General features: G+C 47.3%; 1 protein-coding gene across 4 annotated transcripts; it reads right to left on the reverse strand.

The window, feature by feature from the left end:
• Positions 1-694: 694 nt before the first annotated feature.
• On the reverse strand, positions 695-13,393 carry EXD2 (exonuclease 3'-5' domain containing 2). 4 transcript variants are annotated; one of them, XM_075426286.1, is made up of 9 exons: positions 13,291-13,393; positions 11,903-12,309; positions 10,660-10,916; positions 9,461-9,587; positions 8,315-8,637; positions 5,939-6,045; positions 5,585-5,720; positions 4,468-4,824; positions 695-3,330 (listed from the first exon to the last, which is right to left on the reverse strand). In XM_075426286.1, exons 2-9 carry the CDS (start codon positions 12,239-12,241, stop codon positions 3,114-3,116), a joined length of 1,863 nt encoding a protein of 620 aa, XP_075282401.1. In that variant the 5' UTR covers positions 12,242-12,309; positions 13,291-13,393; the 3' UTR covers positions 695-3,113. The 4 variants fall into 4 exon arrangements, with proteins under 4 accessions (XP_075282401.1, XP_075282403.1, XP_075282400.1 ...); XM_075426288.1 differs by lacking the exon at positions 13,291-13,393 and adding an exon at positions 13,039-13,071; XM_075426285.1 differs by lacking the exon at positions 13,291-13,393 and adding an exon at positions 12,853-12,979.
• Positions 13,394-14,184: the final 791 nt, after the last annotated feature.

A 14,184-nucleotide genomic window follows, 5' to 3' on the forward strand; every position in this document is an offset into this window, starting at 1 on the left:
ACCAAATGGGATGGAGGCAAGTTCTGCAGGGAATTCACAAACCAAGACAGGTTTGGGGACCTCAGCAGCCGCACCGTGCTCCCCCCGTTAACCTGCAAGAACCAGTCTGAGGCAGGTGGCACCAAGCACTGGGTAAAAGGGAAAATTTCTTATTCCCCATCTCTGGCAGTGTACTTTGGGCAAACTTACAAATGTAAAGTGACAAGCAACAGAAAGAAAAATCTACTGTCGTGAAAGCCACCCGCACGGGAAGGCACGGCAACTGTCTCCCTCTGCAGACAAAATGGATGTGCACGGTTTAGTGCAGGAGGGTCCTAGTATAGGTGAGATACTTGGCACAACCTGGACGAATGCTCACATTGAGCAAAATCTAAGTTTTTATTTTAAAAAAAGTCAGATCCGTAGCCATCATGACTGACCAACACAGTCAGGCCAAGGACAGCACCTGAATCCACCGAGAGCCTCAGAACAACAATTCAAGTATACCCGAGCAAGCTTGCTAACGCAGCGCTTAGAAGCACGGTATTGCTGCCAGCACGGGCTCTTCCACGGCTGATCTCTGACAGACAGACCAGGGAAGGCACTGGGAAGGGAAACACAGAGAGTGAGGCCCAGGTGTTGCTGTAAGGAATGATGGACTCACAAGGACAGTGTGAGACACAGGGAGAGGGGAAAAAGCAGGCATGCATGCAAAAAAGGAAAACAGAGCTTCAGTACTGGTAAGTCTGGTAAAAGAGCAAATTTTTACTGAATGTAACAATTAGCAATGAAGATAACACACAGAATTTTTATCTACAGACTGGCAGAAAATTTAAAATCATAACAATATAAAAAATAATCTATTTCTGCACAATAAATATACTGCTTCCCCTCCTCTTTGACTTAAAGTGATGCAAGTTAAGGATATCTTACAAACAACAAAGAATCTTAGTTAAGAAAGTATTTATGAAGGAAGTTTTCCAAGCAGCTTTCTATTTCCGAAGAACCGATTTGGAAAAACACCCCACAAAACCCTTCAGTGATATCACTGACTCCTTAAATTTAGAGGACCTGTAGTCCAATTTTTGTCTCAACACCATTTTCTTGTCTCAACAAACAGAAAAGACAGTGGCCCTGTAGTCAGCCCATCAGTTCCATTAAACCAGGACAGCTCTATCAGGAGTTCCTGCATCAGAACACAGGGAGAAAAACCACAGCAGAATGAAGAAGCGAGATGGACACCTTGTTGTGCTGATCGTTGAAAAGGAGTTTCTGAGCCATGCAAAGAGGTCTCCACACCCTGACCAGATGGCACTAAAGACAGGAGACAGCACTGCCTGAACACATGCTCAAAACGCTTTGGAGAGAAGCAGTTACATCCAAGCTGCTGCTGTAGGCAGGAGGTTCTTGCTGAGATTACCATCAGCTGTGCGAATGAGCACAGAGACACAACGCATTTGGCTAGACCATTTTTTGTTAAGACCTGTCAGTGGTACAGGAAAGGAATAAAATTGCCCTTATAATGAAAATGGTCTCATTGCATCTCTGTAATAAGCAGTTTTTATCATGAATCTTTGATTCCTTGTGCTTGGGCTGCTACTGCGGCTCCTCTGGGATGGCATTAATGTACCATTTCTCCATGGCTCCTACTTATCTCAAACAGTCTCTGATACAAACAGACTTTTCACCCCTGGCCTGTGAAATTTCTTGAATTACCTGATAAGGGAGAATTTCAGCCATGATCACAGCAGGTCCATGATTCTGCCCAAACGTTATAAAAAAACATGGGTCAGCTGCACTATATACAGTAGTGTGAGGTATGATTTCAGGGTTTTACTGAAACTTCTTTACAGAGATCTATAAAAGTTGAGCACATCTTCATCATTCAGGAGAAGCATGCTCATCTAACGCAATCAAAATCACCAAAAGATTTCACGGAAAGGGGTATGTATTTTTAAAAAGTTATACTTAAATAAGGTCTAGCACCAGGCAAAACACATGAATATTTAAGAAAGTCAGACAGTAGCACATTTTTAAAAAACAACAGTAATAATTAGCACACACTAGTTTATATTTTCAAGGCATATTACAAAAACATGAATTAATTAAGCCTCACAACACCCTTGTGAGATAGGTAAGTATTATTAGTCCCATTTTAGAGACACGCACTAAGATATTATGACCTGCTCACCATCACACACGTCAAATCCAGGAACAGAACATCGGATTTCCCAGTTTTCTGCCATATGTGGTCTGACCTCTTGGAAGATGCTGGTCTTTAAATAAAATTGTTTCCTCTCATCCTTTTTAAGACACCTGATCCCATTTCAGTCTGATATGAAAAGGTAGCCATGAGGAGCTATTCATCATAAACAAGATGAAGTAGGAAATGACGTTATTTATGGACTGTGTGTTGTAGTCCAACCCCCCTGCCGAAGCAGGGTCACCTAGATCAGGCTGCACAGGACCCTGTCCAGGTGGGTCTTGAACATCTCCAGAGAAGGAGACTCCACACTCTCCCTGGGTAGCCTGTTCCAGGGCTCCGTCACCCTCAGAGGGAAGAAGTTCTTCCTCACGTTCAGACGGAACTTCCTGTGCTTCAGTTTGTGCCCATTGCCCCTTGTCCTGTCGCTGGGCACCACTGAAAAGAGTTTGGCCCACCCTCCTGACACCCACCCTTAAGGTATTTATAAGCATTTATAAGGTCCCCTGCACCAAAAGCAAAGACTTTTGTCAGGAGGCTCAAGGTGCAGCCAAGGGCGCAGACGTATCTGCCAGAAAACCTGGAAACATTCATATATTGTGCTCCATCTTAAGAGAGATGGTCTGGAAGCATCAGCCATCCTGGGGGGTAGAAAATAGCTCTCCATAGTCACTTTGAGAAGACAAGTTCCCTTAGCATATCACTCTTGCACTGAACTAGTCAGTGACAGACTAGGATTAAAAATTCCAAACCACCTGAAAATCCAAGTCAACGGATTTAACGTTATAAATTGCCAAATCTGGCAGATCCACGGCTGCCTGTTCGCAAAACCAGGTCCAGATGTTAGTGGAGACACAGAAATAAAAACAGTCCTTCCACCTTCAGTTACATGTGTCCATTAGACACTGTCTAGAGTCCAGGCAGCTAAGTTTCACGACAGCTCGATCTGAAGATCCTCCCCATACTTTCGAATCAGCTTCATGTGGTTATGGTCCACTGACCATTGCTCTGGGAGGTGCCTGGGCTGCATGTTGTCCAAGAAATGCTGCCGCCAGCGTCTCTCCAACTGCATAAGGGAGCGCAGGCCTCCTTTAGCAAAACACTGCACCACCTTCAGTCCATGTGGCATGTAGCTCTCATTGCAGATCCTGCCAGGACACAAACAGAGTTTACTTCCACACAAGCCCACTGTCAGACTCTAGACCTGTCTACAATGAACAGCAAGACACCAAAGATACTTTCAGCTGCAGAGTCCAATTACAGCCACAAGGTAAGCTAACCAGAAGCGAGAGGTTTAAGCTTTGCTTCAATGCTGGACTGCTTTCTGGAATACAGCTACACCAGGAAGCTGGTTTCTTCGAACTGAGAAAGTGTTCTTCTTTTATAACACTAAATGAAGCTCTCAAGGTCCATTACGAGCTCCTCAGGAGATGGACTGCAAATTTGTCAAGGCAAGAACCATATGCCACTCCAGAGCCTTGATCCTGCCACTGAATCCCCTGCTTGGATAGGTTCTGAGTGATAACACTGGCACATTACAAACAACAGTGAGCATAACAAAGAGGAAATACTGACTTCATGCAGAGACCAGATACTAGTCAAGAAAAGATATATAAGGAGGCTTTGCGAAAGTGAGGAGACTCCCGATACGGCTGTCTTTGAGTCTCCCTCCCTGATCTGTCCTTCAAAAGAAGTATAAAATAGTGGAGCGGAAGATGGAGAGCAAGAAAAGGAGGAGTCTGGTGGAAGAGAAAGGGAAAGAGAGGAAGAAACAAGAGTGGCAGTTCACAGACCGCTGCTGGGTTGAGAGGAGAAAGGGGTAAACAAAACCAAAACACAGCGAAAAATGCAGTGTGCTTGTCTGCTTAGAGCCTTAGGCTACAACACAAACAATTATCTTCTTCCTATCCTTGCTTTCTAGTTAAATGTATCACAGTACTATAAATCCAGACTCTGCAGGCTTATACAAGTAATAAAGTTATGCTTTTAGAGGCTCATTTTTCCTATGCAGATCAACTCCTAGTAGCCTCAAATTCAGACACTCCTTAACTTGATGCCATTATTTTAGGGAAGAAACATCCATATCCCAAGGAGCCCAGCAATGGGTTTTGTCTTATTTTCATTCAAGAGCTGGGGGGGCGGGGGGCAGTCAGCATGTGTAATCCTCAGATCTGCAAATCCTGCTAGATTTTCTTCTAGTTTGCAGCAGTAATATTTACCCAAGGCTCTGAGTGCAGACAACATAAATGACTGAAATGTTACATCTACTGATGGGCTTGTTATACCTGGTTTCCAGACCAGCTGCTTCCTGGAGCATCTCTGGGGTGACTGCCTCTGTGTTAAAGAAGTCCTTGATGCTTTGCAGAAGTTCTGCCCTTCGGGGCTCAGGCAGGCTGTCTGCATTCAGCAGGGCTCGGGCCCCCGAGCGCACTTGCCTGCGCAGAGGGTCCTCCAGCAGACGCACGCCTTCCTCGGAGCCGATGGGGGCACCAAACTCCTCAGCCAGCTGCTGCTTGAGATCGTTGTCGTAGTAATTGGAGATGGCATGGCAGGACGTGCAGAGTAGGAGCACATCATGGGAGTTGTGATCCTTCATCTGGATGGGGAAGTGTCTTCGGTATTCGTGAGGAACAATGTTCTTCCTAGGGAAGACAAACCATCAGATGAGACCAGCTCATCACATTGGCCTGGAGCTGCTACTCCCCAGTTCCTCCTCTTCCTGGCCCACAAAGGGTCAACTAATACTAAATGTCCAGGAAAACAAAGATTACCAGGGTCAGGACCCTCAGAGCAGCAATACGTTCTGCAATTTCTTTTTATTTGTACTTCCCTCCACAGGTTTTCTGCATTTTTCTTTTTTTCCCATCCCAAAAATTCACTGCTTTCAATTAAAAAGTGATTCATACTGTAAAAAAAAAAGCAGCAATGCACTATGACAAGCGTACATCTCAGCCAAACAGCAGTAACTGCAATGACAAAAATCTCACCCTTTGTGACCTCATGGGCTTCAGGCTCACCTATACCTTTAAAAAATGTAAGGATTAAGTAGTGGGAGGAATAGTAAAGCTGTTTTCAGAAGGGGATGCCATCAGAACAGTATGTGCTGGCATACTGCTGCCCCCTGTCATTCAAACTGCAGCACATACATGTTCCTTATGCTTCGTTCTCTCCAGGGACCAATGATGTCTCCTGCCCCTGGAAGAAGACGGAAGGTGGACCTGTTCACAGTCAAACTTACCCAGACACGTACGACCACAGAGCATTCATATAAGTGACAGCCCATCCAGGATGTGAACAAGGGTGATGTTTCAGGCCACTAACCAAGCTTCTGAATGCCAAACTAGACGCAGACCTCAATCCTGTTTTAAAAGATGCATTTTTCCCCTATTCCACTAAACTCACCGGATATAGGACTCCCGCTTGCCACATACAACACACAGGTTCTCTTTCACTGTCAGATAATAATCAACTTGAGACTCTGGACGTCCTGAAGGCTCAAACCGCAGCTTCACAACAAATGGGTCCGTGCTAACTAGCTCTGAAAGGGTAAAGGCAAATAGAGAATATTCAAGACAAATTTGCATTTGAAAGCTAAAATAACAATGCTAAAACATAGGAGTCATCCTAGTGAATGCCCAGCAGTATATCCAGTAAGAAAGGATACAAAAAAATTCATGCCCAGTTACCTAAGAAGCAAGGCAAAAAAACAAAAGAGCACTTAATTTCAAATACCAACAGGAAAACTGGTATGCTCACCACCAATCCCCTTGTCCAGATACCACTGAGCCTTCTTGCGATCGCAAGTGCACAGGGGCTGTCCGTCCGGTGCATGCAGGAAGCAGTTGTCATACAGCGGAGACTTTCTATGAAACAAGGGCAGCATTACAGCAACCATCATAGCATGCCAAAAAACCAGAGCTCTCCACAGCCATGCGTTCCACGCTGCACTTCACGCAGCCTTCTCCAAATGAGAGGAGTGCCCCTAAGCACTGCACAGGCTGCTGCTATGGGAAGCAGAGCATCTGAAAACTTACCCGGGGTTCACCAACTGACTGTAAGGTGTCTTTGCTTTCCTGCTGCCAACAGAATTGTAACTCTGAATCCCGGTTTTCAAGAGATGCCATCAATGATGACAGCATTTAAAAAAAAAATACATTAGAAAACAAAAGAGAATTGAAGTCAAAGACAATGAAATAACAGTAAACTAAAAGAGAGTGTCAACTTACAGGCAAGGCAATTTCACGGATCAGCTGCCTAAGCCTGTATTTTAATGTTTTATTAAGTTGACTTTTCTAAAACTTAGTGTGAACAGCAATTGGTTCATTCATTCAAGAGAAACACTACAAAAAAGCTCATGGAGCACTGGGAACCCAAATACACGAGTTCATGGGAACAATGAAGGTGAGCTGAGGCTCTCTGAAGCACAGGCACCCAACCTTAGCCAGTGGTGGAAAGCCCTGCTTGATTGCAGCAGTGTGTGGAAGGGCTCCATTTCACAGAAAAACATTTCCTTACTCTGCCAGCCTCCTTCAAATGAAACTGAAGAGCAGAGCAGGCAGGGCTCCAGGAGCACCTGGGAGGAACTGGCCAGGGATACAGACATGTCACGACACATTGTGGAAAAGTTTCCTTTCTTCTCTCCACCAAGATCATATAAATAAATACTCAGCATTGCTCCACCAGCTAAAAAAGTTGATTCAAGGGCTATGTAAACTGACAAAAGGATTTCTTCTGAGATCCATGGGAGAGAAAAACCCAACAAAGCCATGATACAGGAGGTCTCCTTCCACTGAGCATTAGCAGTTCAGCTCCGTCTCCATGGTAACCTGAGTACTTCCCAACTCTGAATGAATAAGCATTAAAACCAAACATACTTATACAAAGGAAGAATGGTAAACGACTTTTGAGGTCACATCCAGTCTTATTACAGATCAGATCCAGATTGCTGGAGATACTGTAAAAAACAGTAAGTCTACAGATCTCTCATGAAGTCAAGTGTGGTTAAAAGCTATAAATAAATAAACAAACAAACATGGGGAGATCTCAATTTTTTTTGGAATGCAATTTTGTTTAAATTTTAATCCTGCCATGAGGTGCAGTCCTTCTGTTTTGTATGACACAGGCTCCAACTGAAAAAAAAAATAAAAACTGGAGGGACTTGCTGTATACAACACAATATTGTTAATGACTGCTAATGAAATCAATATTATCGACCGCATTAAAATGCCTCCATTGCCAATCCAATAAACTTGAAAATGAGAAAACAAATACTAAAATGACTGCTTTTGTTTCCAAATAGTAATTACACACAACTTTAGTTTCTACACTATGTGACTAATTTTATTAGATTATATCCAAACAAAACCAAACATACTAGCTCTCCCTGTCTACCACTGAGTTTCAAGAGACTTCTCCAACTCGCTTCATTTTAAAACCAACTGAACTCTTAATATCAAAAGGCCATGAGAATTTAGGATTTGCTCCACAAAACTGCCTGCAGGACAGGGATCCTGAACCCAGCAACAGCTGCCTAGGCAAGGCCAAAGTATACCGTTCCCCCCTCCCTCTCCCTGGCCAACACAGAAGTGCTGTGCTTTGATGCTGCCACAGACTGTTCCTTCCCGCGCCCTCTGGCACCTCACATAACCTCTCTCACCCCTCCTAACCCTAGCTTTCAGCTCTGCTCAGTACCCCAACATCTCTGTGGCCACAGCGACCCTGGGCAGCACAGCACAACCAGCAGTCCACGAGGCAGGTCCTGCTCACAGGACAAGCTCTATGCAGCGGCCACCTTCTCCTGGAGGAGACGGGGCACCGCTGTCCCGACTGTAAATGCTACCCAGACAGCCAACTGCCTCCTGTGGGGACTCTGCTCTCCAGCTAATGCCTCCACAGGAGGAGGAAGGGCAAAAGCTGAAGATAAGCCCTCAACCTGCTCATGACCTTGTACAGATCCAAGTGCTGCCCCCACTTATCAGGAAAACAGAAACAGGATCTGGCCCCCATGACTGTTAGGTCCTGTGTTTTCTTTCCCAGATCATATTATCCACTTTGTTTAATGAACAGAGCATAAGGCATCATTGAAATTTTTTTATCTGCAGTGCAAAGAGTAAAATGTGCTCATAGACTTACCGTGCAGAATATCCCACACCTAGCGGCTTTCGCTTCTGCCTCCGTGAATCTCTCACTTGCTGACTGCCAGAAGGCTGGCCATTCACCAAATATTTCCGATTCTTCATTTTCTGAGGGGATCGTCCCTCTCCACTCTTCTCTCCTGTGCTGCCACTCCCTCTTCCTCTAAATGGGATATCCACCAAGCCCCGGCATTTACCCAGTGCTTTTTCCCAAGCAGCGACAGAGTCTTCAGCTTCAGACGTAGCAGGGCAGCTGGCAACTCCCAGCAAATGGAGGAACAGAGCCACCGAGACCTGGGCATCCCGAGCAGCATAGAGAACCTGCAGAAAAGCGTAGACATGGAGATACTGACAAAGAGCAAACACTCCCAAACGTTATCAGTCTTTAACACTTGGTACAGTAAAGCCAGAAGCTGGACTTATTTCCTTTTGAACTCAGAGTTCTGGAAGTTGAGTGACACTTGCATAACATCACCACGCTCCCCATTTTTAGGGTCAGTCAGATTTGAAATCCTCACGGGTGCTCCCAAGAACCGCAAGGGACTGAAAAAAATTCAGGTCAGCCAGGCCTCAAACACCCTCCTGCCCCACCAAGCCCTTCCCTAACTAATAAAAAGCTCCCTTTCGACACACTTGTCTACAAATATTCAGTGTGGTTATTTATTCTGTCACTCCCTCTACCGGTCACTGATTTTGCAGACATCTGCAGCATGACTGTAAAGAAAGTGAGCCATCGAGGAAACCGTAATTGTCTAAAAGGAAACCATAATCGTCTAAAAGATGGTGAACAAGGTTTCCACGGTTGCTCTCTAATATTGCACTGACTGCTGTAGTTTGGAGGAAAAAAAGTACTAAAAAGTGAGGTTCTGAGTGCACAAACACTTCTTCAAGGGATCTTGCCTTACAGATCTTACAGGATTAAAGGAAAACAACGGGTAGGACTCCAGGGAGAACAGCAGAAAACTGTCTTCATGGAAAAGGAGGGAAATGCAAGCACAGTCTGAAATTAACTTCAGACCACAGTCACACACAAGATTTTGAGGCAGAGCTTGAAGCAGGTTCAGATCTCCCTGTTGTAATGCCTCTTCTCTACCAAGCAGGTTGCTTCTCCTCCCAAAACACTAAGTTGAAGTGGAAGACACACCTGATCTTGTGTCAGTTCTTCTGCCTCCCAGTTGCTGCAACGCACATGAGGAGACTTGTCAAGCGGGCAGTTCAGGACTTTTTCAGCTAAAGACTTAAGGCTAAGGCAGTTGTGAAGTAGATCCTTCCTTCAATTTAACAAAGAAAGTGAAACAAACATATTAAAAATGAAACCATACACCTACACAAATTCAGATGGCCTCGTACACCCTGAACCTGCCAGAACACAAGGCACATGATGCATGACTCCCACTCAAACAGCACACAGCTGCCTGTCAGCTCTACAGGCCCTTTCCCTCCCCTCTGCTAAAATGTCCTTTCGAGATTTAGTAATTATCTAGTGCCTGCAATATGCAAAACAGGCAAGGCTGGGAGTTGGAAACACTTAAGGCTGATGTGTCCGGCTCTGAAGTACCCAATTCTGAAACAAAGAGGTCTATCACAGAGTGATGGACCGCCTGCCCCACGGATTCATGAGGAGCATGAGAGCCAGGAATGACTCAGGGGAATCTTGGCCACTAAACATAAGCAGTCCATCCTCGGCGCTAAAAAAGCACCATGAGGTCAGCAAGCCCATGCCCTAGATCACTAACACCACACCCACGCACACATATACCGTACGTGAAGAATATTCCCGAGTAAAACATTTTATTTCAGGAAGAACGAAGGATGAGAAAAAAGCATCATAATTGTAACCTTTTAATGGAAACATTGTTATTAAAAGACATAATTAGAGCTGGTTAACTTTAGCCATGTTTCAAGAAATCCTGCAATTCTACAGTCCCACTTACGTGCCCCTGGCACATCTACCCCATACTTTCAGGCAGTGTATTCAAACATCTGTTGACACGGTGATCACTCTCACTGTTACATCACTCTCACTGCGTTACATCACTGGGCCTAGACTTCTCATAAGCTGAAGCATGACACTCAGAAAAGTCCATACGGGCAGTGCATGAGACGACTAACAGACACAATTAGCAAATGAAATCTTCATGAAGATTTCACTTCCATTAAGACCACAGAATAGAAACATCACACGTTCTTGGGCTGCAGCTGTCAATGTCCATGCTCTAAAACCACCCTGAGAACTCCAGACCTACCTGCCTGGTATCATTCAGCGTATGCCAAATTACTTTAAAAACATTTCCAACTCAAATGATGCCTCAGACAGAGCCGCCTCTGTCTTCAGACACTCACCGCTGTCTCATGGCTAAATACCGGAGATCCATGCTCCCCTTGACTGGAAGACCGTAATCATGAAGTAACTTGCAAGCATCTTCCCAGCATCCTACCCCAACTTTCAACACAGCACTGTCTGCCATTATGTCCAACAGGGTCTTGGGGATAGTCTGTCCACCGGCAACCAGCCTGGGCAAGCGAACAAGAATGCAGAGGCCACTGGAAGAAGCCATCTGTAAGAGGGACACAGGATTTGCCTTTCCCTCCACGGATACCTGAAATAAAGACGAAAATCAGAGTCTGCGTAACAGTATCACCAGAAGTACTGAAACTGAAACAAATTGCAAAAGAGGCAGCTGAAGACAGGAAATACCTATCAGTTTATACAGTCCAGTATTGTTACGTCTTTAAAGTCTTACTGCAGATCTGTTTTAAAGTCTTTTTAAAGTCTTTTAAAGATCTGTTTTAAAGTCTGTTTAAAGTCTTACTGTGATCTGTTTCACAGCATTACTGTCCCCCAGCTACTTCTTACCACACTCCTACAAGAGAAACTTTCTCCCCTTCACCCTTCCCCCTTACAGCTGAGCTGGTGGAAGAAATCAGACAAACTTCTTAATCCACATCAGCACAAAGCCACCCACTACATAAATGTTTACGGCAAACACGTTATTTAACTGTGGCTTACACTAATGACTGTGAGGTGAACTGATTTCCAGCCAAAATAATGGCAAAGCCAGGCTTTATAAATGACCCAAAGCCTGTTTCGAGGGGTCACACAGGCAAATGTGCAAGCGGAGGAGGAACTTTGCTTTCTGGTAGTTCCAGTGAGTTATATCTACGTATCCATATGCTCCTCCTTCTGGGGTTTCTTACTCTGCAGAAATTTATTCTTAAGCATGTACCTGGATTTAAACCAGTATAAACTCAAACTACTTCTAGTAAATCACCTTTACAGAGACAGTATACAAAAAATATAATGCTATATTCAGCCATACAATTATCACTACATTTAGTATAGTGGATTTATCACAGGACTTCAGCAAACGAATATAACTAGTGAATTAAAAACTTAACAGTCAGCACTTAAATGTGAGAACAATCAAAATTAGCAGCTACTTCACTGCTGTCGTGACAGATAATCACAGAGGCAGTTTCAATAGTCATTCCTGTTGTATCCATTCAAGCAAAGGAATCTCTCCTCCCCAGACGATTTCCCATTGCACCTCGCAATCTAGAGGAGAGGCGCTTCTTGATCACTCACCCACTCACAGTCAATTCCAAGCACTGGCCACTTCTCCAGCTCCTTCTTCAGCAAAGGTTCAACACGATCCCACTCCTCCTGCTCTGAAACTACCACTATGTCTGCACCAAGGTTCCTCTCTATCCAGGAGAAGGTGGGAGATCTGAAGAAGGAAAGCACCTCCTTATCCTCTGCCTTAACCAGCTTCTCATCTCCCGAGTTTATTACTGCTTGCTCCTGCTGACTATTACGGCGCGCCTTTCCTTTCCGACGCTGGGTTGCTTTCCACAAAACCAGGGCCCCCACTGCAACGCCCAGCAGGGTCACCAAAGTGATCGTCACTGCTGTTTGCTTGGGCATGTTGTTTATTCCCCTTTTCCCCCTTCACTTCACCCACTCAAAGCGGCATTGTAGGATCTTATCAGGGCCTGCAAAGACAAAGGAGAGAGGTGGAAATTAAAGACAACTTAAAAGTATTTAGAGGTATTAAATACGTCCCCTGCTATCGTGTCAAGGTTCTGGCCACAACTCTCAGCCCTGGCAGGAGGAGGAGGGGGTCCTGCTTCGACAGGCTAGGGGCCAGGGGACAGACTGCGGCAGCGGTGGGCCGGGCAGTACCAGAACACTGACCGCCGCTGCTCGTCACACCTCCAGGAACCTCAACGGGAATCCGCTGGCAAACACCAGTGCAACTACATGCATCCACAACTCTCGTATTTAAAGCAAAATAGAACAGGGCTACTACCGACACGTTTTAGCTCAGTTTGGAACCAGACCAGCCAAAGCAAGACGAAATTACTGCAGCGTAAGCACGCGCACTCACACACCGGTAAAAATCAGGCACTGCCCATCACGCTGGCGGCCGCGGTGAGGTCAGGCGGCTCCGGGCGCTGCGGGGCCCTCCCGCAGCAGCACCTGCCCGTAACGCTGCCTCCCCTCCGCCGCACCACGGCTCAGCTGCCCCAGCTCACCCTGCCCGCACCCCGTCTCCTCGACCCGCCGCGCTGCTCCCGAAGCGCTGCCCTTCGGCGCCCTCCGGCGCAGGCAGCAGCCGCGGCGCGCGGGCCGCTACAGCCTGCCGCTCCGAGCCGGGCACCGGCCGCTGCCCGACGCTGCCGGGGCGCCCCGAGCGCCGAGCGCCAAGCCGCGGGGCCCACCCGCGGCCTCTGCCCCGGCCCAGCAGCTGCCACCGCCGGGGGGCCGCGGGGTGCGGGCGGGGCCGGAGGAGAGCAGGCAGGCGGGAGGCGCCGAGGGCCCGGCCCGGCAGGCCGCGGGCGCACTGCCCTGCGCAGTCGGGGCACCTGCCGGGGCGGCCCGGCCTGGCCCGGGGGTGCGCGCAGCGTCCGCGCAGCGACCCCCCCCGCCATCCCCCGCCGCCCGGCCCACAGGCGCCCCACCGGGCCACCCACCTGGCCGCCCGCCGCCCGCCTCTCCGCGGAACGGTCGTCTCCGAGAGGCAGGAACGCGCCGCGGGGTAGTCGCCGCGCACACCGGGAGGTTTACAGTGGCGGACGCTTCCTCTTTCCCGGCGGTGCGAGCGTGCGGCGGGCGCCGCCATGTTGTACGGCAGCTGCTGGCCGGGCTGCGGGGGGCACGGCCGAGCCCCGAAGAGCTGGAATTTCTGCCAGTCCCTTTGCAGTGCTCAGCATTTCCCAGCTTTTGTGCTGCTGAACCCCAGCTAGGTGCATCTGTTCGAAGGAGACTCTGACACCACAGAAAACGCTGCTTTAAGTGGCTCTGACAGTTTGATGGTCAGGGTCAAATCTCATTTCGCCTTAACTTTGCCGCCGGTAACGGAACCGTCAGGGCAGGAGGATCTCCCCAGCAGAGACTGGCACTTGCACGTTGTCCTGGGGGTGCGCCGGAGCGGCTGCCATCAGGGAAGATCTTTGCAGAGGCAGTATTTCTTCTGTCTGTGGGTGAACGCTCGCTTTGGGTTTTTTCCTCCCCTTCTGTTTTTTTTTTTTTTTTAACTCAGGGATGAGGTTTTTAACTCAGGGACCAACTGACTGCAAACGAGGAACACGGCTTCTTTCCGGAAGAACACTTCTCTGGGCCGGCAAGGCCCTCTCCCTCTCAGAAATCAGATGACCGGGACATCAGCTCCAACAGCTGCTCGTTCCAAGGACCCAGTCTCAGCCCAGGGTAGCCCCGTCACGTCAGGTCTCACTGGTGCTGGGGTCACATCAGGAAAGTTTGTTTTCCATTGACTTGTGTCTGCACTTTGAGCATAGAAACGCCTTATACCCGAAGTTACAGCTTCTGTACAACCAGTCTTTCTGCAAAGACCCTGGATCTTGTTC

Source organism: Opisthocomus hoazin, chromosome 7 (assembly GCF_030867145.1).
Source record: "Opisthocomus hoazin isolate bOpiHoa1 chromosome 7, bOpiHoa1.hap1, whole genome shotgun sequence".
NCBI lineage: Eukaryota > Metazoa > Chordata > Aves > Opisthocomiformes > Opisthocomidae > Opisthocomus > Opisthocomus hoazin.

Excerpts from the sequence above, each read along its gene's own strand:
- EXD2 (XM_075426286.1), bottom strand. The coding sequence starts at position 12,241 with ATGCCCAAGCAAACAGCAGTGACGATCACTTTGGTGACCCTGCTGGGC. Across the intron at positions 5,721-5,938 it reads TCTGGACAAGGGGATTGGTG|AGCTAGTTAGCACGGACCCA; the intron begins GTGAGCATACCA and ends TTACCCTTTCAG. Across the intron at positions 4,825-5,584 it reads AAGCGGGAGTCCTATATCCG|GAAGAACATTGTTCCTCACG; the intron begins GTGAGTTTAGTG and ends TGTCTTCCCTAG.